This window comes from Magnolia sinica, chromosome 17 (assembly GCF_029962835.1).
Source record: "Magnolia sinica isolate HGM2019 chromosome 17, MsV1, whole genome shotgun sequence".
Classification (NCBI taxonomy): Eukaryota; Viridiplantae; Streptophyta; class Magnoliopsida; order Magnoliales; family Magnoliaceae; genus Magnolia; species Magnolia sinica.
This window is the reverse complement of record NC_080589.1, coordinates 8,926,418-8,947,653: the sequence shown is the minus strand read 5'-3', so window position 1 is coordinate 8,947,653 and position 21,236 is coordinate 8,926,418. Positions and strand designations below refer to the sequence as shown.

The following is a 21,236-nucleotide window of genomic DNA, read 5'->3' as shown; positions in this document are numbered from 1 at the left end:
GTATCCGCTCATTGGGGGCCACATGCTGATTTTTACTGTGATTGAAACCGTCCATCATGTAGAACCTACTTTATAAAGAGATCATAATAAAAATAACCTGAACGGATGATTGTGAATCACTGAAATTATCAATGGCTAGCATAAAACTCTAAAAATCAAGAGGTAATGATCATTAGAAAAGTAGGATTATAGAAGAATAACTTATTTATTTAGCAACTAGAAATTGGACGCTTCAAATTATAGGAAAATTTCAGAAAGTGAACCCCGCTCTGAACCCGCTCTGTACGTGGATTGCCTACCAATGCTGCCTCGCTACTGAAGCTGATATATGGACCATTACATATGTGTTTTAACCACACCGTCCATTTATGTTTACAGATAATTTAGGGGCATTATCCAAAAATGAGACAGATCCAACAGGAAACAGTGGTGATTGAACTCCCACCCTTAAAAACTTCCTAAGGCCCACTGTAATGTTTATTTTCCATTCAACCTATTGTGATAAAAGAAAAAACAAATATAAGATTCATTCAAAACTTTTATGGCCTAATAAATTTTTAATGGTGGGCGTTCAATCACCATTGTCTCACGTGTTGTGGCTCACATGAGATTTGTATTTGCCTCATTTTTGGGATATTATCTTAAAATAATATGAAAAAACAAAGAGAATGGACGGCGATGATAAACTACATACATCATAGCAGGGCGCCAATACATTTCTGCCAGGTCACTTCAGTAGCCTTTCGAAGTAGAGCCGCGCGAGTCTAACTTGTACCGGCAGTGCAATCTCCTCCCTCACTCCCCCCTCTTGCCCTTCCTGAAAAAAAGCGTCTCTTTTCCGCAAAAAGAGCACGCCATTGCCATCTCTCTCTCTAGAAAAAAAACCCCTCCAAAAAGGACGTCTCTCTTTCTCTCTCCATTCCATGGCACTTGAATACCAAAAAGCAGAACACGAACCTGCAATCATCACTCCCATCAACCTCAAAATTCTCCAACAGGTATTTTCACAAACACATTCCTTACGCAATCCTACCAAACCACAATCCCTTCCACTCTCTCAAACACTCCTATTTTCCTAATACGATCTGCTGCTTTTTGTAGGAAATCCAAGAACAACAACAACAAGAAGAGGAAACTGCCTCATCGCCTCACGTTTCTTCTCGTGTATGCAATTGCATTCTAAAAACATAAAATCCTTCCGTTTTTACAGATTTGTTACCGAACGGATTTCCTTTTTTTTTTTTTTTCCTTTTAGCAGGTGCTGTTTCTGTTAGGAGAAATTTCGACGGGCTCTCCCTTCCGATTCGCCCAATGGTTGGAGTCAGTGCGTAGACGCAGGGGCCAATATCGATCTTTGGGCTTTCCAAATCGTATGCAGAGTCTGGAAACTATGCCATTGAGGTTGCCGTCTGCCAGCCAACAGAGGTATTGGACGGATTCCTTCCCTTGTGAATTCATTAGATTTTATTTGGTTTCAATTCTGTCCTTCCGCACATTCCATGTATGCCCAATCCAGGCTATTCATGGAGGTGAATATGCCCTTTGTCAAGAACCAGGTTGATTTGCTCTTCAGGTGGGCCACACAATACGGTTTTGGGCTGCCAGGAGAGTGGATCAGCCGGATTTCTTTGGTCAATGAAATTTCAACCTGGGACCTGATGATGAACGGCCTTGGTCTCTCATATGTGTGCTAAGTTCTCATTTGGAGCCCATTGTGTTTGGCGTTTTCTGATGGGCCTCTGCTCATGTAGCATTCCTTGTGCTTGAATTGGTTGCTTGGTTAGCATAATAAGCTTCTGAGGATTTTGAAGTTCTAGAGTGCGATTGGATGGGACCGTACTCCCGCATGGGACCCGTACTCTTGCAGACTGGATGACCATCTATTCTGCTCTTCTTTTTGGGTTGGTGCAAAGTTCATAAACTTGCATTAGGCTTGATATCATTTTATGCTATTCCAAATCATAATTGGCAACATTACATTTTCCCCGTATTTATCTGGTTGGAAGAGCAGTCAACCTTATTCCAATCCATAGAGTATCTAAACACCCGTTTAATGTTCAACGACTACGTGAAAAAGAAGATGGAATTTAACATGTTCATCCATGTAGGGGCTAAACCAAAAGCCATGTAGGGGCAATCATGTGGTTCTAAGTATGTGTGCCCATCCTGGCCTCACAATAGCTTTGTGGTGGCCCATGGTCGTGATTGAAAAGATCTACCATGAGACTGTTATATATTTGATTAATCAAACTGCATTATTTATTTTATACTATAATTATCAAATCTGTATGATTTTAAAAACTTCTTTAGAACCGGGAATTAATTGGCTAATGAGTTGACTTGCAAAGTGAGGATAAATAACCCAGTTAGGTACTTACGTCATGGCTATTTTGAGGAAGTAATTTTGCAGAGGTTTAGTAACAAGTTTTTTACTACTAACTTCAAATCACTGTTTTAAATAGCGAATAGCGTGTAGCATAACATTTACCCCTTAGAGGTGTGAGGAGTATGCTACATAGTGTGTGGCGTAAGCGACACGCTACTTCTAGGTTTTTAATTAAGGTTGCGTTTGGTTGCGCCAAATATTACGAAATTTTATGATATTTTGCACCAAATTAGTCTGATTAATAGTGAAATTTAATGGATATGATTGCCTCCCATACCTTGATATGGGCCTTGCTGATCTTAGCCCTTTTGTTATTGTATCATATATGTTCTACCTTTAACAATGACAGAGGCATTAACCTGTTTTTTGTGAACTCAGCTTGTGGTCTTTCTTTCCACCTCATATTACTGGACTTTGTTTTGAAATTTTTTTTTTTCCTGCTATCTGCTTTGTATGAGAGATCTTTATGCAATTTTAAAGTCACATTATAGCGCTTTTATACAGTGCAGGAGATACACTTGCTGATTCAATAAATTCACAGCCTTACGAACCAGCTCCAGAGATCAGTTTGTGGGAAAGACTCGGTAAAGCTGCTATGTTGGACATTGAGTCAAGTGAATTTTCTTGGTGCATGCTTTCATCTCTACACCATACCGAACATACTAGCAGCACCGAACATTCTGAGGATGAAATGAATCGAGCTATTGAGGTATGCAATGATTTTTATTTATATTTTTCCTTTTTTGTTTTTTGTGAGATGTGGCTGTGCAATACTTGGCTTTCAGTTCTGACTCCTGACAAGCGGGGCCTATGGTTCAGTAATCCTGTCAATTGGCCAGTTGTGCCTTATGGTCATGGACTTTGCTCCAAAAATCTCCTTGATGGAACAATCGTAACCATTTGATTTGCGGCCTGAGAATTGGTCACTGGTGGCCAGGATCTTCTAATTTGGGAGAGTTTCGGGGCATGGTCCATCCACAGTGGCATGCAACAGACAAATGGTCTAGATTACTAAACCATGGGCTCTACTTGTTGAAACTGAAAAACCCAAGTATGCTGGGAAATGCCTCTTATCAGGCATCTTATGATGGTTCTTCAGAAAAAGGTTTATGGATCTCCCTAAGATTTGTGTCATGTGCATGAGTAATGCCGAATCAGCGGATTGCTTGTTTCTTCGTTGTTCTTTTGTTAGTATGGTGTGGTCTTGGCTGCTTAGGATCTTCAGAATGCTGTGGGTGATGCCCGATTCAGCGGCAAGTGCATTTCTGTCATGGCACGGGGTGAGTCTTGGGAAGCAAGAGAGGGCCTTGTGGAGATTAATGCTTCAGGCCGATCTCTGGACCTTGTGGGGCGAAGGAATAGGGGGAGTTTTGATAATAGGAGCAGTTTAGAGGCTGAGGTTTTCAGTAGGGTGAAGATTTTTTTTTTTTGAAAGATGACGAGATTTCATTAAGAACAAAGAACAAGAAAACAACAGGGAAGTCTGCCGAGGGGGCAGACTGAACAAACTAAACAAGAGGAAAAAGAACAAAGAAAAGAAAACTAACTATCGAGAAAGAGAAGATTGCAGTCTTTCAATTTGGCATCATTGGAAGCCCATTCGATCAAGCTGCGTTTGGCCCTAGACGAGACAGACTGAGCTGAATTGGAAGAGTCCCTAAAACATCTTCCATTCTGTTCTTCCCGAAGGGACCACCAGATCGCAAGGAGAACCATCCTCCAGAGTCTTGTTGTTGGCTTGCCGATCGAAATCCCATGCCAGGCAAAAAGCAGGAGGTCAACCGATCTTGGGAGGCACCAGTTGATGTTGAATCGGTAGAAAAAATCAGACCAAATTTCAGATATGAAGGGGCAGTGGAGCAGCAGATGGTCAACCGTTTCTTCATCCCGCATGCAACACAAGCATATGTTGAGAAACAGCATTCCTCTTTTTTTCAGATTATCAACCGTAAGGATCCTCTTCTTACTTACGAGCCAGCCGAAAGTCGAAAGTTTAGGGGGCATAGGATATTTCCAGCAGTGGTGGGGATGATGGCTGACTGCTTCTGTCTTGCTGTTAAGCAAGAGATTGTAAAGGGATCGAACTGAAAACTTACTGGATTTATCCGGTTTCCAGATTATGGAATCAGTTTCAGACTGGATAGGGGAAGAAGCGTGAATGGAAAGTAGCAGATCCGTATACTCCCTGATTTCCCAGTCATTAAGGTTACGTCCGCAGGTGATGTTCCACACTGGATTCCCTTCGGTTACACAATAACAATTTGCCATGGAGATGTCTCTGATTGGAGATAACCGGAAGATGTTTGGGAACGACTCCTTCAGCGGCTGTTCTCCTCTCCAGGGATCAAGCCAAAATCGAATTCTCTCCCCATTGCCCAAGGCGTAACCGATGCTGTTGAAGACCACCCTTTTTAACTTACGAATGCCCCTATGTATGATGCACGAGCAATAGCTGCGTCCACCAACCGTTCTGCGATTTGCCATATTTACCTTTGATAACAAGGTTCCAAAGGTTTCCTTCTTCCGATCCAAACCTCCAAATCCACTTTCCTAGTAGAGCTCGATTCATGAGCTTTAAATCTTTGACCCCAGCACCTCCCATTTGAGTCTGGCAGCACATCTCTTTCTAGTTGACTATGTGGAATTGTTTCTTGTCTTCCTTGCCATGCTAGAGAAAGTCCCTCCTAATCTTGTCCAATGAAGACAACACCGCGGCCGGGCATCTGAATAGAGACATAAAATATAGCGGGAGGTTGGATATGTTGAGATGTGGAGCCACATCTGGGGGTCGCTCGACCGGTCGAGTGGCCCACTCAACCCGTGGTGGACTGATTCGACTCGTTTTCCAGCGAGTTGGGATTTTGGATTTCCGAGGTGCTCGACCAGTCGTGGGATGTGCTCGACCGGTTGAGGGTGCCGCTCGACCGGTCGAAGACTCCGCACGACCAGTCGAGCTTACGCAGATTTGAGTCCGGATTTGGTACGGATTGCGGAAATTTGAGTCAGTTTTCGCATAGGTGCGAAAGGAGAGTTACCTAAACTATAAATAGGTGTCCCTAGGGCCTTTCTAGGGTAATGGGAAAGCTTTTCTAATGATAGGAAATAATTCTAAGGTGTGAGCAAAGGGTTTTCTTTGTACTTTCAAGGGAGAAGTTAGTATATTGCCTTGTAATCTTCATTTTTCTTCATAGTGGAAGTTTGCATCCGTGGTTTTTTACCTTTGTTGGGGTTTTTCCACGTATATCTTGTCTTTTGGTTTGTTTGGAATGCTTTGATTCTGTTTCTAGTATATATTTCTTCTTGTTTATCGTTTGTGGGTAAGACTGGAGATTGGATCTCGGTTCACTGTGTTGTTGACGTGCTGTGTAACAACTGGTATCAGAGCTGTTGGTTTAGTTCTATTGGGAGTGATGACAGAAGAAAGGAAGACTAGAATTGAGAAGTTTGATTGTTCAAACTTTGCCTTCTGGAAGATGCAGATGAAGGATTATCTGTATCAGAAGGACCTCTATATTCCTCTAGGAGGAAAAGAGAAGAAACCAGAAAGGATGACAGATGATGAATGGTTTTTATTGGATCGGAAAACTTTAGGAACGATCCGACTCTCTTTGTCTAAGAGTGACGCCTTCAATATATCCAAGATGAAAACTACAAAAGAATTAATGGAAGCCATAGCCACCATGTATGAAAAGCCCTCAGCGTCCAACAAGGTTCATCTTATGAAACAACTATTCAATATGAAGATGTCAGATGGTGGGAGCGTGACTGAACATCTAAACGAGTTCAATATAGTCACGAGCCAGTTGGAATCCGTTGACATTGTTTTTTAAGATGAGGTCAGGGCGTTATTGATCTTATCCAGTCTGCTAGACAGTTGGGATGGTTTGGTGATTGCTGTGAGCAATTCTTCAGGGTCGACAAAACGGAAATTTGATGATGTGGCCGGTCTAATTCTCAGTGAAGAATTTAGAAGAAAGGCATAAGGAGTTTCAGGGAATGCTCTAAACATTGAAGGAAGATGAAGATCGCTGAACAAATGATGCAATAAACACAGACGTTTTAAGTTGAGGAAGAAGTCCAAGAGATCAAAAGACAAAGACGGGTGTTGGCATTGCAGCAAGAAGGGGCACTTGAAACGTGATTGCGGAGTGCTTAAGAAACAAGAAGGAAGCTCTCAAGGCGGGAAGGATTTAGTGAATCTATCTAAGGAGAATGACATAGAGGTATTGATCTTGTCTCTTGATGCGAGGAATGAGTCTTGGGTTATAGACTTAGGTGCTTCGTTTCATGCCACTTCGTGTAAGGATGTTTTGCGTAATTATGTATCAGGTGACTTCGGGAGAGTCTACCTGGGTGATGATGAGCCGTGCAGTATTGTTGGAAAGACAGACGTTCATGTCAATCAGAAAGACGGAACGACTTTGAAATTGAAGGATGTCAGACATGTACCGAGTTTGAAACGAAATTTGATCTCAGTGACGCAGTTGGCCGATACCGGTTATGTGATGACATTCACCAGTGATTCCTGGAAGATCATAAAAGGTGCCTTGGTGATATCTCGAGGCAAGAAGGAAGGTACTTTGTACGTGACTTCAGGATCATATAATTCACTCGCAGTCGCATCAACTGGAGTGAATGGGCAGTTATGGCATCAGAGGTTGGGACATGAGTGAGAAGGGGATGAAAGTGCTATTGTCAAAAGGGAAGCTAACAGGGTTGAAGTCTATTGACTTGGAATTCTGCGAGGACTGCGTGTATGACAAGCAGAAGAGGGTAAGTTTCAAGAAGACAGGACGCGCTCCAAAGACGCATCAGTTGGAGCTTGTACACACTGATGTGTGGGGACCGGTACAGGTATTATCTCTTGGTGGCTCACGTTATTTTGTTTCTTTTATTGATGATGCTAATAGAAAATTGTGGGTCTATTTCTTAAAGCATAAATCTGATGTATTTGATGTATTTAAGAAGTGGAAAGTTATGGTAGAAAACGAGACAGGTAAAACAATAAAATGTCTCAGATCAGATAATGGGGGAGAGTACCGTGATAAGAAATTTGAGGAGTATTATGCAGCAAATGGAATTAAACATCAGAAAAAGATTCTAGGGACACCACAGCAGAATGGTGTGGCTGAGCGCATTAATAGGACCATCCTGGAGCGCGCTAGGAGCATGAGGCTACATGCGGGGTTGCTTAAGATGTTTTGGGTAGATGCTGTGAATACTGCCGCATATCTCATCAATAGAAGTTCCTTAGCACCATTAGATGGTGGGCTACCAGAAGAAACGTGGACTGAGAAAGAAGTAAACCTTGCACATCTCATAGTGTTTGGTTGCACTTCATATGTTTACATTGATGCAGAGCACAGAAACAAGCTGGATGCGAAGTCCAGGAGGTGCACGTTTATAGGCTACGGGCAGCATGATTTTGGCTACAGGTTTTGGGACGCAGAAAACAGGAAAATCATCAGAAGCAAGGACGTAATCTTCAATGAAAAAGTGATGCATAAGGACAGTGTGCAAGAAAATAAGGCCGAGGAGAAAGAATTCGTAGAGTTAGAAGAGTTACCGAACACGGGTATTACAGTGCCACAGGATGATCATGCACATGAGCATTATGAGGCAGAGTCATAGACACTGGTTGTGAGGAGGTCCACTCGGGAGAGGAGACCCACAGTCCGATACTCACCCTCCTTACATTATCTACTGCTGACAGATAATGATGAACCAGAGTGTTTTGAAGAGGCATTACAGTCGGATACACGGGTTAAGTGGGAGCAGGCCATGGATGATGAGATGGACTCTCTTGAGTCTAATCGTACATGCGAGCTAGTCACTCTACCCAAGGGTAAAAAAGCTCTTCATAACAAGTGGGTTTACAGACTGAAGGAGGAGCACAGTGGTTCGAAACGGTACAAGGCTAGACTAGTTGTGAAAGGGTTTCAACAAAAGACATGTATCAATTTAACTGAAATATTTTCACTGGTAGTGAAAATGTCTACGATGCGTATGGTCTTGAGTATAGTGGCTACATAGGATTTACATCTAGAGCAGCTAGAGGTTAAAACAACCTTTCTTCATGGGGACCTTGAAGAAGAGATATATGCATCAGCTGATAGGATACGTGGCACCAGGAAAGGAGAACAAGATGTGCAGACAAGAATAGTTTATATGGCCTGAAGCAGGCCCCGAGGCAGTGGTACAAGAAGTTCGACAGTTTCATGTCGGGAAACAGTTTCAGGAGATGTCATGCAGACCACTGTTGCTATTTGAAGAAGTTTGATACGTCGTACATCATCCTTCTTCTGTATGTTGATGATATGCTTGTGGCTGGTTCAAGCATGAAGGACATCTCAGATCTCGAAAGACAACTGTCTAGAGAATTTGCCATGAAGGATTTAGAAGCTGCAAAACAAATCTTAGGCATGAGGATAAAGCGTGACAGGGAAAATAAGAAACTGGTTTTGTCACAGGCAGAGTACATAGCCAAGGTACTTGATCGATTCAATATGGGAGGTGCTAAGCCAGTTAGCACTCTATTAGCCAACCACTTCAAGCTATCTAAGGAGCAAGGGGCAAAGACGCAGGAGGAACGGGACTAAATGGCTAAAGTCCCATACGCGTCAGCTATTGAGAGTCTCATATATGCTATGGTGAGCATGAGGCCAGACATTGCTCAAGCAGTGAGAGTTGTTAGCAGGTTGAAGGAACATTGGGAAGCTGTGAAGTGGATCCTTAGATACCTGGTAGGTACTAAGGATGTAGGGCTGTGTTATGGAGGATCGGAAATCAAGCTACAAGGCTACGTGGATTTAGATTTGGCAGGAGATATCGACAATAGAAGAAGCACTACATGTTATGTTTTTTCTCTGGGTAGTGCTGCAGTCAGTCGGGTCTCTCAGTTATAGAAGATAGTATCTATCAGTACGACGGAAGCAGAATATGTTGCGGCTACAGAAGTGTGCAAGGAGATGGTGTGGATGCAAGGTTTCATGGAAGAGTTGGGTAAGAAGCAAGCAGATTGCAAGCTGTATAGTGACAGTCAGAGTGTAATACACTTGGCTAAGAATTCAGCCTTTCATTCAAGGACCAAGTATATTGACATCAGATATCACTTCATACGTTCGTTACTGGAAGATGGATCAATTACTCTGGAGAAGATTCATACAAGTGAGAATCCTGCGGATATGTTGACCAAGGCGGTCACACGGGAGAAGCTGAAGCTCTATTCAGCTTTGATCGGTCTTCAGGCTTGAAGACGGGGAGGTGATGCACTCCAGATGTAGAAGACGATGGTTTATGGCGATGTGTCTCCAAGTGGGAGATTGTTGAGATGTGGAGCCACATTTGGGGGCTGCTCGACCAGTTGAGTGCCCTGCTCGACCGGTCGAGTGGCCCACTCGACCAGTCGTGGATTGGCTCGACTCGTTTTCCAGCGAGTTGGGATTTTGGATTTCCGAGGTGCTCGACCAGTCGTGGGATGTGCTCGATTGGTCGAGGGTGCCGCTCGATCGGTCGAAGACTCCGCACGACCAGTCGAGCTTACGCAGATTTGAGTCGGGATTTGATACAAACTGCGGAAATTTGAGTCGATTTTCGTAGAGGTGAGAAAGGAGAGTTGCCTAAACTATAAATAGGTGTCCCTAGGGCTTTTTTAGGGTAATAGGAAAGCTTTTCTAATAATGAGAAATAATTCTAAGGTGTGAGCAAAAGGTTTTCTCTGTACTTCTAAGGGAGAGGTTAGTATATTGCCTTGTAATCTTCGTTTTTCTTCATAGTGGAAGTTTGCATCCATTATTTTTTTTACCCTTGTTGGGCTTTTTCTACGTATATCTTATCTTGTGGTTTGTTTGGAATGCTTTGATTCTGTTTCTAGTCTATATTTCTTCTTGTTTATCGTTTGTGGGTGAGACCGGAGATTGGATCTCGGTTCATTGCGTTGTTGGCGTGCTACGCAACAGGATAGGGCTGTCTTGATGAGGGTAAGACGACCATCCAAAGATAAGTATCTACACCTCCATCTGGCCAGGTACATATGGAAGCTGGAGATGATCTTGATGGGAGGGAACCCACAGTACAGTCTAACAAATCAGCTAGCGCCGTTGTCTCTTCGTTATCTAAGTTGACGCCAAAGAATTTGGATTTTGCTAAGTTAATACGCATACCTGACACGGCCTCGAAACAACGGAGAGCGGTACGAAGACTGTTGATTTTGTCTGCGCCAGCTTCAGAGAAGACGAGGGTATCATTAGTGAATTGTAGATGTGTCAGGGGCTTTTGGATGCCCTTCGTGATGACTCCGCTGAGGATGCCTTCCTGATGACCTTTGATAAGCATCTGAGATAGGGCCTCCCCAATAATGAGAAACAGAAGGGGCGAGAGCGGGTCACCCTGCCGCAGGCCGGGGGATCCCTTAAAGAATCCTTTCGGAGACCCATTTAGAAGAACCGAGAAGTGAACCGAGTTCAGACATTCGCCAATCCAAGCACACCATTTGCTCCCAAAACCTATTCTCCTCATCATGTATTGCAGAAAGCTCCAATCAACATGATCATAAGCTTTCTCGATATCCAGTTTACATATTACACTCTTCTGGCCAGATCTGTGGCTCAAATGGAGGCACTCGTTAGCAATTAACGCGCAGTCGATGATTTGTCTGCCGGCAATGAAACCACTTTGATTTGTAGAGATGATGCTACCTATGACCTTTCTTAGTCTGGAGGATAGATCCTTGGCAAGAATTTTATATGGGCCACCCAACAGGCTAATCGGTCTATAATCTTGGAAAGACGCTGCCCCTGAGAATTTCGGTATGAGGGCGATGAAGGTAGCCCCGAGACTCTTGGATTATCTGCCGCGGTTGAAGAATTCGGAAAAGAATTCCAACAGGTTCTTTTGAAGGAGGTTCCAGAAGGACTGGTAGAATTTTATTGGGAAACCATCAGGGCCCAGAGCCTTTTCACCATCCAGGGATTCAATAGCAAGTTTCACTTCCTCCACAGAAAAGGGGGCTTAAGCGAAGCCGCATCGGCGTCGGATAGGCTGTCCAAGGCCATTGCGTCCAACTGGGGCCTGCTCCAACCTTCGCCTTGTAGCAAGGATCTGAAATGAGCAACGGCCTCATCTGCGATTTTGTCTGTCCTCAGTCCGCTCTCCATTCACCATGATACTACTAATCTGATTGCTTCTGGCCTGCATGTTGGCCACACTATGAAAGTAGGCAGTGTTTTTATCTCCTTCCATGATCCATTTGACCCGGGACTTCTGCTTCCACGAGATTTCTTTTTCTAGGGCCCTGACAGATATAGATTGAATTAATTCAATTCTTCTGGCCATAATGTCAGAGGACATCGGATGGATTTCAGCTTCAGAATCAATCCTCTGCAGCTTAGACAAAATCACTTCCAGCTCCTGTTCCCTAATCAGGAATTCCTGCTGATATCATTCTCTCAGTCTACTTCTGAGATACTTGAGCTTAGTGTAAAGCCTATAACCTGCAAATCCCTTCGCCTGGATTTCTTCCCACCAAACAGAGACTTTTTGTCGGAAACCCACTATCTTGAGCCACGAAAGATCAAACCTGAAAGGTTTGGGGCCCCAGTTGATGCCGCTGAGGGAGAGCTTGATAGGACGATGGTCTGAAGAGGTTCTCGGGAGCGCAATTTGGGAAGAGTAGGAGAAGAGATCCATCCAATCAGAAGAAAGCAAAAATCTGTCGAGTCTGGATTGGATAGGGGTAGCTCTACCATTGGTCTAGGAAAATCTAGACCCTAGCAGTGGGAGATCGACCAACTCTTGATCTTCAATCCATTGCGAAAAAGCAGCCATCGTCGGAGTCACCTTGTTGCCATGAGATTTTTCTGAGGGATACCTGATGACGTTGAAATCTCCAGTGAGGCAATCAGGGCCATCAAAATTGAGTTTGATGTTGCCGAGTTTCTCCCAAAATTCTTCTCTTTTGGCATCTTCAGTGGGGCCCATAGATAGAAGATATGAGAACCCGAAATCCGAAAGATATCTGAACCAGAGTAGCCGAGACAGAGAAAGATCCCACCCAGCTGTTCTGCAAAGTCCATTGGGTCGATCGCCAAGCAAGAAGGACGCCACTGGCACTACTTTGAGAGTTGAGAGCAATCCATTTGGCGTCTCTAGCCCCCCATAAAGTTCCCATCAGCTTGTCGTCGAACTGGGAGACATTAGTTTCCTGGAAGTAGATTATTTGAGGGTGGTGACGATCACAGGAGTCCTTAATGAGACGCCACTTTTGTTTGGACCCCACACCCCTCACATTCCAAGAGATAATGTTCATTGGGGAACAGGACTTCCTTGCCCTTGTTTGGATGATCAGGAAATGACCCGATTCGCTGAAGGTCATTGCTGATGCACGATCTGGATCTCGCCGACTTCTAGGAGATTTTGAAAACGAGAGAGGGCGCCCACGGGCTTCGACACAGTGGAAGAGGGTTACGTAGTCCTTCGGACAGTCGCCAAAAGATAGACCTAAAGATTTGCTGACGTGGCCTACGGCGTCGCGAATCCATTTCTTGTTCTGGATAGTCTGAAATAACTCTGCTCTTTCTGAGTCACCCATAGTCTTGATGGAATCGTCTCGAGGATGATTAGAGGCTGTGCCGTCACAGATCTGGAGCGGCTCAGCATCTATGACTTCAATGTCTGGAACTTCCTGAAATAAGGTGAGAAGACCATGGTCTGATCTATTACCTAGAGAGGATAAAAGAGAGGAAGACAGAGATATAGGGGAGGAGGGGTTATCTGAGTGGTCCGAGGTGCGCTTGAAGTCGATGTCAGCTTCTTCCTCGAGGTGTCGAAATGATAGCTTATCTATAGGGTCTATGATTCTTAGGGGATGAATCGGCTTGACGGGATGATGGGGAGCTTGGGTCGCCTGGGAAGCCTCATGTGGAGATTGAGGGGAGTTATGAATGAAGGGGGTCATGGTTGTGGTTGTTAAGGTAGGATGAACAGTCGTCGAGGGTAATGGGGGCAAGTGGCTTTTGTCTACTCTTGGTTCAGGAAGAGAGGGAATGTTGAGGTTAAAAGTCTCACTAACTGGGTGGGATATGAAACCTGGACTGGACCCGATGTCCGCTGTTGCGGGTCTTAGAGAGAGAGGGTCAAGTTCGGGTTGGATTGAGATGGGTGCTTCGTCGCCACGCGTCTCCTTATGGAGAGAGGGGTCGGCTTCCCTAGAACACCTTGAGATGGGGAAAAGAAGCGAGACACGTGGCCGAAGATCGTCTGATCGATTGGCATGATGGCCACGACGTGTATTTGCAGGCGAATTATCCGTCGGGTGAAGCCTCGTCCTCTCGCCACGAGTTGACGTCAGTGAGACTCCTGACGCTCGAGAAGCCATAGGAACTCCATGCGTCTTTGGATCCGGATCCATTGCCGGTTGAAGAAAATCGTGCCCACCACGTGTTGAGATTAGCGGAGGATCCGGCACACGTCGCGTCCTCACTGCACCACGTGTAAGCGGATTCTCGAGATTCGGGAGAGGAAAGCGTGCTGCTGCCGGTTGCTTCTGACACAGGAGCTGGCAACTGACAGGATCTTCAAGCACTTGGGGTCCAACTGGAGGAGAAAGAATCAGTAGACCCCAGGAGAATTCCGAGCGTACTCCGTCATGCATCTGTCCGATCGCTGTGGCCGTGGTCGCTGCCTGCATGGGTTCCTTCGATCTCCAAAGATCGCCCCACCGAGGAAGAGGGATGTTCTTCTCTTCTCTTTGGATTGGCAGGTAGATTTTCCTGTCTTCCGCGAGGATTTGAATGTGAGGGGGGAGGGGGATCCCCTTTCTTCTCCGAATGCAGACCCTGATCATGGCCATTTCCTCCCCCAGCTTCATCTTAGAGTCGAGTTTGATGAGGGTGCCGAGAAGATTAGCCACCGAGATGAAGAACTCGTCATTCCAAAATTCCAGAGGGATTCCCCAGACGAGAATCTAGACATCCTCTGATCCGAAGATAGAGAACTCGTCCCAGCTCAGGAAGCTGGAGACTGGGCCGTCGGTGTGGAGTGCTCATTTGGCTGATTGGGCCTCTTATATAGATACTTTAAGGGATTGTTATTTTTTTCTTTGATTTGCTTCCAGCCTTTTGTGCCATCCTGGCACCTTTTTAATAAAAGTTTCTTTACCTTAAAAAAAGAAGGGATCTTGTAATTCTCTGTGAAATAGAATTATTATATACATCTGAATGCCAACACACAAAAGGTATGTTCATTAGTAATGCTCAAGAAAAAGTATTCTGGTTTAGAGACAGGAAGGTCTCAAGAAAAAGTTCATGGAGTGTACAACCATGAATCCTGATCAGTTCCTTCTCCAAGCCCTGCTAGATCTGCCAATATTTGACAGTCATTAGGAGGCAATTATTATAAACATGGGAGCCATATCTATATACTGCCTGTTGATTGTTTGGTTGGTTTTTTCTGCTAGTTGTTAGGTTTCTATACACTAACTTTTCTGTTTGTTCATTGCAAAATTACAAATTTTATTTTATTATTTTATTTTTTGTTACAGGTGACTGTAAATTCTGGAGGAGTTGTTTTCTTCGCCCTGTTCAACAGGCCTGAGAACAATGACCTCCTGCCACAGGAAGCGGCCGCAGTCATAAAGATATCTTCGACAAGGATGGCCACACAATCTGAACGCCTGGGCTATGAGCTTGCAAAACTGCTAGGAGTTCGAACACCGCAGGTGTATATACAGGAGTCTGGAACTTCTTCCTTGCTGGAGCATAAATCTAATTGTATACCCAAATAACTTGTCTGAACATTGCAGGCTAGAGTCATTCATCATTCTAGCCCTGAATGGCAGCAGATCAAGGATTCTGTAGAGAAAGCAAGAGATGTGGCAGTCATGGAGGGAGACGAATCCAGTCAAGTGACATGTTCAGAACTGTTGGAGGCTCTTGAAATGAGTCGGTGCCTACTTCTGATGAAGTGCAAACAGAACCTGCTCCTGTAGTGAATATTGCATTGCAGTAAGAGGTTCATTAATTCCACATGCATTTTGATTCCAGCCTCCTATCCATTCCATCTCATGTACCAATGTATGTAGCACATGATTGCAAGATTTAAGCCTTCGATCAGCTGGCCTCACTGTCCAGGACCTAGGTGCCTGATTCAGCAATCAGGCAGGTCCACATATCAGGTGGCCACTGCGTAGAAGAGAAATGGATGGCTCGAAAAACTTGGTCTAGTTTGTTGCAGTAGTTTCATACAATGCAGCCCACCTGATGAGTGAACTGATGTAGGTGTTGGGTTGGGGCGTTTGCATGTTGCGTCCTACCTGATGGACAGCTCAGATGTTCCCACACGTGCACCACATTGGCTTGTGTTGTGGCATGTATGGGCTGGGCCAACCTGTGGAATTAAAAAACCTCCATAATCCGATGTCATGTTGACCCTGCATAAATGGATTTCTTTTTTCAGTTACGTCCATGGCTCGCCTCTTCTAGAAAGTCCAAATGCATTTGCTTTGCAGGAAGCTGCTGAAAATACAGCTGCAGCCCTTGGCCGGATCTTGATGTTGGACCTTGTTCTTAGGAATGAAGATAGACTCCCGTGTCGTCAGCTTGGATGGCGTGGCAATTCTGCAAATCTACTGTTTGCAGACAAAGCGTCCATTGTAGACATGGATGCATTGGAAGAAGCCTTTGATTCTGCATTGAGAAGACACAGACCGAGTGTAATTAGAGCTCTTCAAAAAGATAGAAGATCCATCTCGATAGACAGCCGATTAAGTCCCTCTAACCCCGAACTGGTATCTCAGAGCTTAGATGCATCTGATATGATGGATACCCCAAAATCCACGAATACAGCCACAAAGAATCAAGTCTCTCACGAATCCAAATCTTCTGATTTTCACATTGTGGCTATTGACTCTGGTGTTCCACGCCGACCTCCCGCAGGCAAACGTGCAAATGATCATGCCCATTATCCAAAGCTAGTCGAGCTCCTCCTCAACAGTGCTGATTACTCGTCAAACGTGCTATATGAAATTACAGGAGGAAAGATTGGGTCTCCTGAAGAGTCTGCTACAGAGACTGGGCCAAGTCATGACACAACTGTGATTGTTCATGAGTTCCGGGCTGGATTTCGTGCGGCTCTGAGGGACCTTCAGGGTTTCCATATATTCCTTCTAACGCTTTACCAGAAGCTCGATAGCCTCTTACGGGCGTTTCTGTTGATAATCAATAAAAGTTCCCCGGGGGATATTGATAGGGAGGATACTGGGGTTTCGGAATCACCATCACTAGCAGCAGGATTTTGGCTGAACTGCCCCTCCCCTGGAAGTAAGGAACGGGCTATTGGGGAAGCTCCAGCGGATTTAAGTGACTCTGAGTTGCCGAAAATGACTTCCAAGTCATCTTCTTCAGGATCAAGAGAAAGCTCAGATTCAGCTTCTCCTGCCCTACGTGATAATTGGCATGGAAGGTTCTCTAGGGGAGTTGGGGAGCCTCTTCGTAGTCTACGCCTAACAATGAAGCTCCGTGACTTCAACAAATATGCCAAGGTGTGAAATATTCTTGCATATGGTAGCATATATTAGCAATCTATGATAGTCGACTAACTAACAACAAAAGGCTGGTAGTCTATGACCTCAATGCGCCAGTGGTTGAAGGCATGGGATGCAATCCACCAGAATCCTTATTGGAGATCTCGAATCTCTTGTTTCTTGTAGGATCCCCTTTCATCAGCCGGTAGAAATGCCATGAAAGTTGAGAGCTATATAAATCTTGCATACCACTGTTAAAGCTTTTAGAAAAGGATTATTTAACATTGCTAGGACTGCCTATTGGTATTAAACACCCAAAAATGTATTGATGATGGTCATTGGGCTAAAAAGAAAATGTTGTGGACAAACTTATATGGCGGGTATTTTGTTACTTTCCTGAATAATTATGGAGTGTATCGTGCTGATTAAATAAATAAAGTGTTTCATGAGATTTCCTCTTCTCTTAACAAACTGAATTGCCAGTATCTCTTAATTTTCACGAAATCCCCAATTAATTTGAAGTATCTGCAGGTTTTAGATATCCCTTGGAAGATCTTTCGATATGGTGCTATGGTTGAATTATAGGGCTGGGATCTGGTGGCATGCAAAAAACAGTGCTATTGCTGTTTGAGCAACATCACCTTGATTGGACATTACTATAATGGTTGTACCACAGTAGGACAATTCTAATATGTGTTGGCATTGAAGGAATGGCTTCACTTATTTGCCTAAGAGCTCTCTGCTCTGGTTATAGCCGAAAGGGACTTGTTGAATGTCATTGCTTGGGCTTAGAAAGGCCATGACCAACCATCGGGGCTTTTGTGTTTAATGAGACCCAATATTTCACCTCTAGGTTAGACATTTCATTTGCCAATGTTGGAAGAGAGGCGAATGCTGTGGCTGATATCTCAGCTAATTAGGGTGTTTTTTCTCCCTCCTATTTGTATTCAATTATTCTTTAATGCAAAGTCATCTTTCAGGGAAAAAAAACACAATTCTTTGACTTTTCTATCTTCTGAGAAATCCTGATTAGTACCTTTTTGTTTATTCCAAAATTGGGTGTTTTGGGCACATTTAAAAACTTATTTATTTATTTATTTATTCCCAGAGCTTTAATGTGATGTCATTTTTTAATCCTTATGGATAAAGGAATAATAATTTATTTTTTTTTCTCCCAGAACGGAGTTATTTGTTAACACAATGCTTGTTTTAGGTGGATGCGGAGTTAAGTAGAGAGTTGGAACAGTGGAATGAGATGCTTAGAACCGAAGCAGTTAAACTCTGCCAGGAAAACAATTTCAATTCAGGTTTTTTCGAAGGGAGTGACAACAACAGTGTCATTGATGCCTATGAGTTGAAGGTAAGCTCTACATCATTGATTGTATTCAGTGCTATTTGGAGAATAAGATTTATGGATTTGGATTATGCAGGTGAGACTTGAACACATTCTTGAGAGGATAGCCTTGATCTCCGATGCTGCAAACACGGAGCGGCCATCTATGATTACAGGTAACATGTTTATTGGTGGAGCTCTGGCTGCAAGATCTGTGTATACACTCCAGCACTTGGGCATTACGCATATACTGTGCCTTTGCTCGAATGAAATTGGACAGTCTGACTCTCAGTATCCCGACCTTTTTCAGTACAAGAATTTCTCTGTAAGCACTGTTATCCTTTGTTCCGCTTAGAGTTGTCTGCTGGAAACCGTTTTTTTTTTCCTTTTAAATCTTCAATGATTCTAAGCACCAAAACTCTACAGAAGAACTCTCTTCATCTGTCCTGCTGCTGCAACCCTTTTTTTAAAAAAGGAATTTCCAATTGCAGTCACTGCCAGCACTTTTTGGGCAACAAGGATTCTCAGATATTATTCTTATGTAGTAGTGGCCATGACCCAGCTGTTGCAATGTCGAAATCATGTTCCACTTGCCAAGAAAAACAGGAAGAAAAAGAGTTCAAATCATTTAAAAACTTCAGATGTTTTTTCGAGCTTCTAATTCTGAAGCATAAATGCTTCACACGAATTAATGGATTGATAATTGGGAAAATACAGCAATGAACTTGCAATTCAATTGTAAAGTAAAATTGCAAATCACAGAGGGCCTGTTTGGATTGGTGGAATTATGTTTTGTACTGTGGAAAAGAAAATGTTTTCAACTGATATGATGTTTTTTACTAAAAAAGTAACCGGTGGAAAACAGTTTTCCCTTATGAAAAAAGAGGCATTTTTCCTTTCCTCCCAAAAACTTGATAATCCTGTGTTTTTACTCCTTTTTTATAAAAGAGAAAATACTCACTGTTTGACCTTTGACCTTTTCACTTTTCCATGGAAATCACATTTGCTTAAACAAACCTTTTTAAGATTCTTTTCCATAAATTTTCTTATAAACAGTTTTCCTCAGATGTGACATTTTCCTTTCCAAATTTCACCAATCCAGATAGACCCTGATTCACAAAATGAATTACACAATGGGCAGTTCTGAGATATTCACTTCATTTGACACGAGCATATGACTTTCTATATATGAAACTCCAAAGAAGAGAACTTCCACACAAGTTTCAGAATGGTTCTTCTCTCTTGTGAATGACATGACATATGTTGACTTTGTGCAGTTGCATTCATAACTCGCGGATCGCTGTTATCTGTTCCCAGCCTCCGCCTATGTATAGCATCCTCAAATCTTATGTCCATGCAAGCGGGATCATTGGTTTGGTAATCCAGACTGTTAATCTGATGGGCCCAACCATGTAATGTCCTAGTTATCCCCTGACACTACCTGGCTGTGATGAGCCCAAGGAGCCAGTCATCAAACTTCTGCCAAACAATAGTGACAGCTTCTGTTCCTGATCTTGATCAAGCTGACCCCAAGTAGCTGCGATAAGGCTACATAATGATGATGATGATGGTGGTGGTCTGATGCTGTAGTTATTTCTTGAGAAATGCTCACATGATACAAGTAGTTGTTCCAAACAACTAGTGATTTAATGAAGCAAATTTTTGAATTTAAAATTTGAGGGAATTTTTGCTTCATCAAACAAGTGAGCATTTCTCCTCATTTTCTCTGCAGTTGATTTGCAGGGCACCAATTGAAAGGGTAGGATTCATGTGGCCCTTGATAGAGCGGAATGGCAGAAAAGGATTAGTGTAGCTGACTCCAATTAGTTGGGATATGGCTTAGATGATGATGCTGATGATTATGAATTGGAAGGATGGGATTGCCCCTTCGGGGATTTTGGAGGGACATTCTATCCATGGTGTGGTGGGGCCCATTAGATAATAGTCTTGATCACTGGATGAGGGGCTTCACTTATGCAAGCTCATGGCTTGAGGATACTACTCTTATTTGGGTCCACCCGTATAATCTCTCTGAGGTTCCAGATTATTTGACTAGCCTTTTCCATTTTCTCACTGCTACACTTGGGTACTGCTCTCAACTGATTATTATTGGACATGTGCTCTTTGTACAGATAAGTGACAATGAAGATGAGAAAATCAGCAATCTGTTTGAAGAGGCTTCTGATTTCATCGAACATGTAGAGTCCTTGGGAAGAAAAGTTCTAGTCCATTGTTTTGAAGGGAGAAGTAGAAGCGCCACAGTTGTTCTCGCTTACTTGATGTTACGAAAGTAAGGGATGATATGAAAAGCTCAGATATGCGGTCAAAATGTTCCTTTCCTGATGTGCATGTTTCTTTTGCAGGAACTTTACTTTATTAGCAGCATGGAATGCACTGAAAAGGGTGCACCGCCGAGCGCAGCCCAATGATGGGTTTGCCAAGGCCCTTTTGGACCTCGATAGGAAACTGCATGGGAATGCTTCGATGGAGTGGCAGCACAGGAGACCGATGATGAAAGTGTGCCCGATTTGTGGGAAGAATGCGGGCCTGAGCAGTAGCTCTCTCAAGCTTCATTTACAGAAGTCGCACAGGAAGTTATCGTCGGGAAGTGTGGACAGCGCAATGACCATGGAAATACAGAAGGCTTTGGTTGCACTAAAGATTAGCCGGGGTGGGAGTGTCAGTCCGAACCAAAAGCAGCCTCAGTCGAAGGTTGATGGATTTTCTCCATAAGTTTCTTCTTCTTTTGTGTCTAGTGGTGTAAATTAATTTTGGTGTGGACAGATCATCCACGAAAAAGAGTCGGTATTTAGCAACCACCAAACCCAGAAGCAGTCTCAATGGATGGTGTTGATGGGTTTGCTTGATAGGATCTGTTGTTGAGTGGTGTAAATTAATATTGGTGGGGAAGGATAATCTGTGAAAGAAATGTAGATCCTTGTTTCATACTGAGCTTAGTGATCAATATAATCATGAAATGTTTGAGGTTTTCAGGGTGA

General features: G+C 43.5%; 1 protein-coding gene across 3 annotated transcripts; it reads left to right on the top strand.

Annotated features, from left to right (window-relative positions):
* The first annotated feature begins 782 nt into the window (after positions 1-782).
* LOC131230280 (dual specificity protein phosphatase PHS1) lies at positions 783-21,236 on the top strand. 3 transcript variants are annotated; one of them, XM_058226117.1, is made up of 11 exons: positions 783-998; positions 1,102-1,164; positions 1,259-1,425; positions 2,891-3,095; positions 14,925-15,101; positions 15,186-15,346; positions 15,839-16,922; positions 18,118-18,264; positions 18,335-18,562; positions 20,370-20,527; positions 20,601-21,236. In XM_058226117.1, exons 1-11 carry the CDS (start codon positions 924-926, stop codon positions 20,968-20,970), a joined length of 2,835 nt encoding a protein of 944 aa, XP_058082100.1. In that variant the 5' UTR covers positions 783-923; the 3' UTR covers positions 20,971-21,236. The 3 variants fall into 3 exon arrangements, with proteins under 3 accessions (XP_058082100.1, XP_058082102.1, XP_058082101.1); XM_058226119.1 differs by lacking the exons at positions 783-998; positions 1,102-1,164 and having other exon boundaries at positions 1,287-1,425; positions 2,928-3,095; XM_058226118.1 differs by lacking the exons at positions 783-998; positions 1,102-1,164 and having other exon boundaries at positions 1,288-1,425; positions 2,896-3,095.

Excerpts from the sequence above, each read along its gene's own strand:
- LOC131230280 (XM_058226117.1), top strand. The coding sequence starts at position 924 with ATGGCACTTGAATACCAAAAAGCAGAACACGAACCTGCAATCATCACT. Across the intron at positions 999-1,101 it reads ACCTCAAAATTCTCCAACAG|GAAATCCAAGAACAACAACA; the intron begins GTATTTTCACAA and ends TGCTTTTTGTAG. Across the intron at positions 15,102-15,185 it reads TAGGAGTTCGAACACCGCAG|GCTAGAGTCATTCATCATTC; the intron begins GTGTATATACAG and ends TGAACATTGCAG.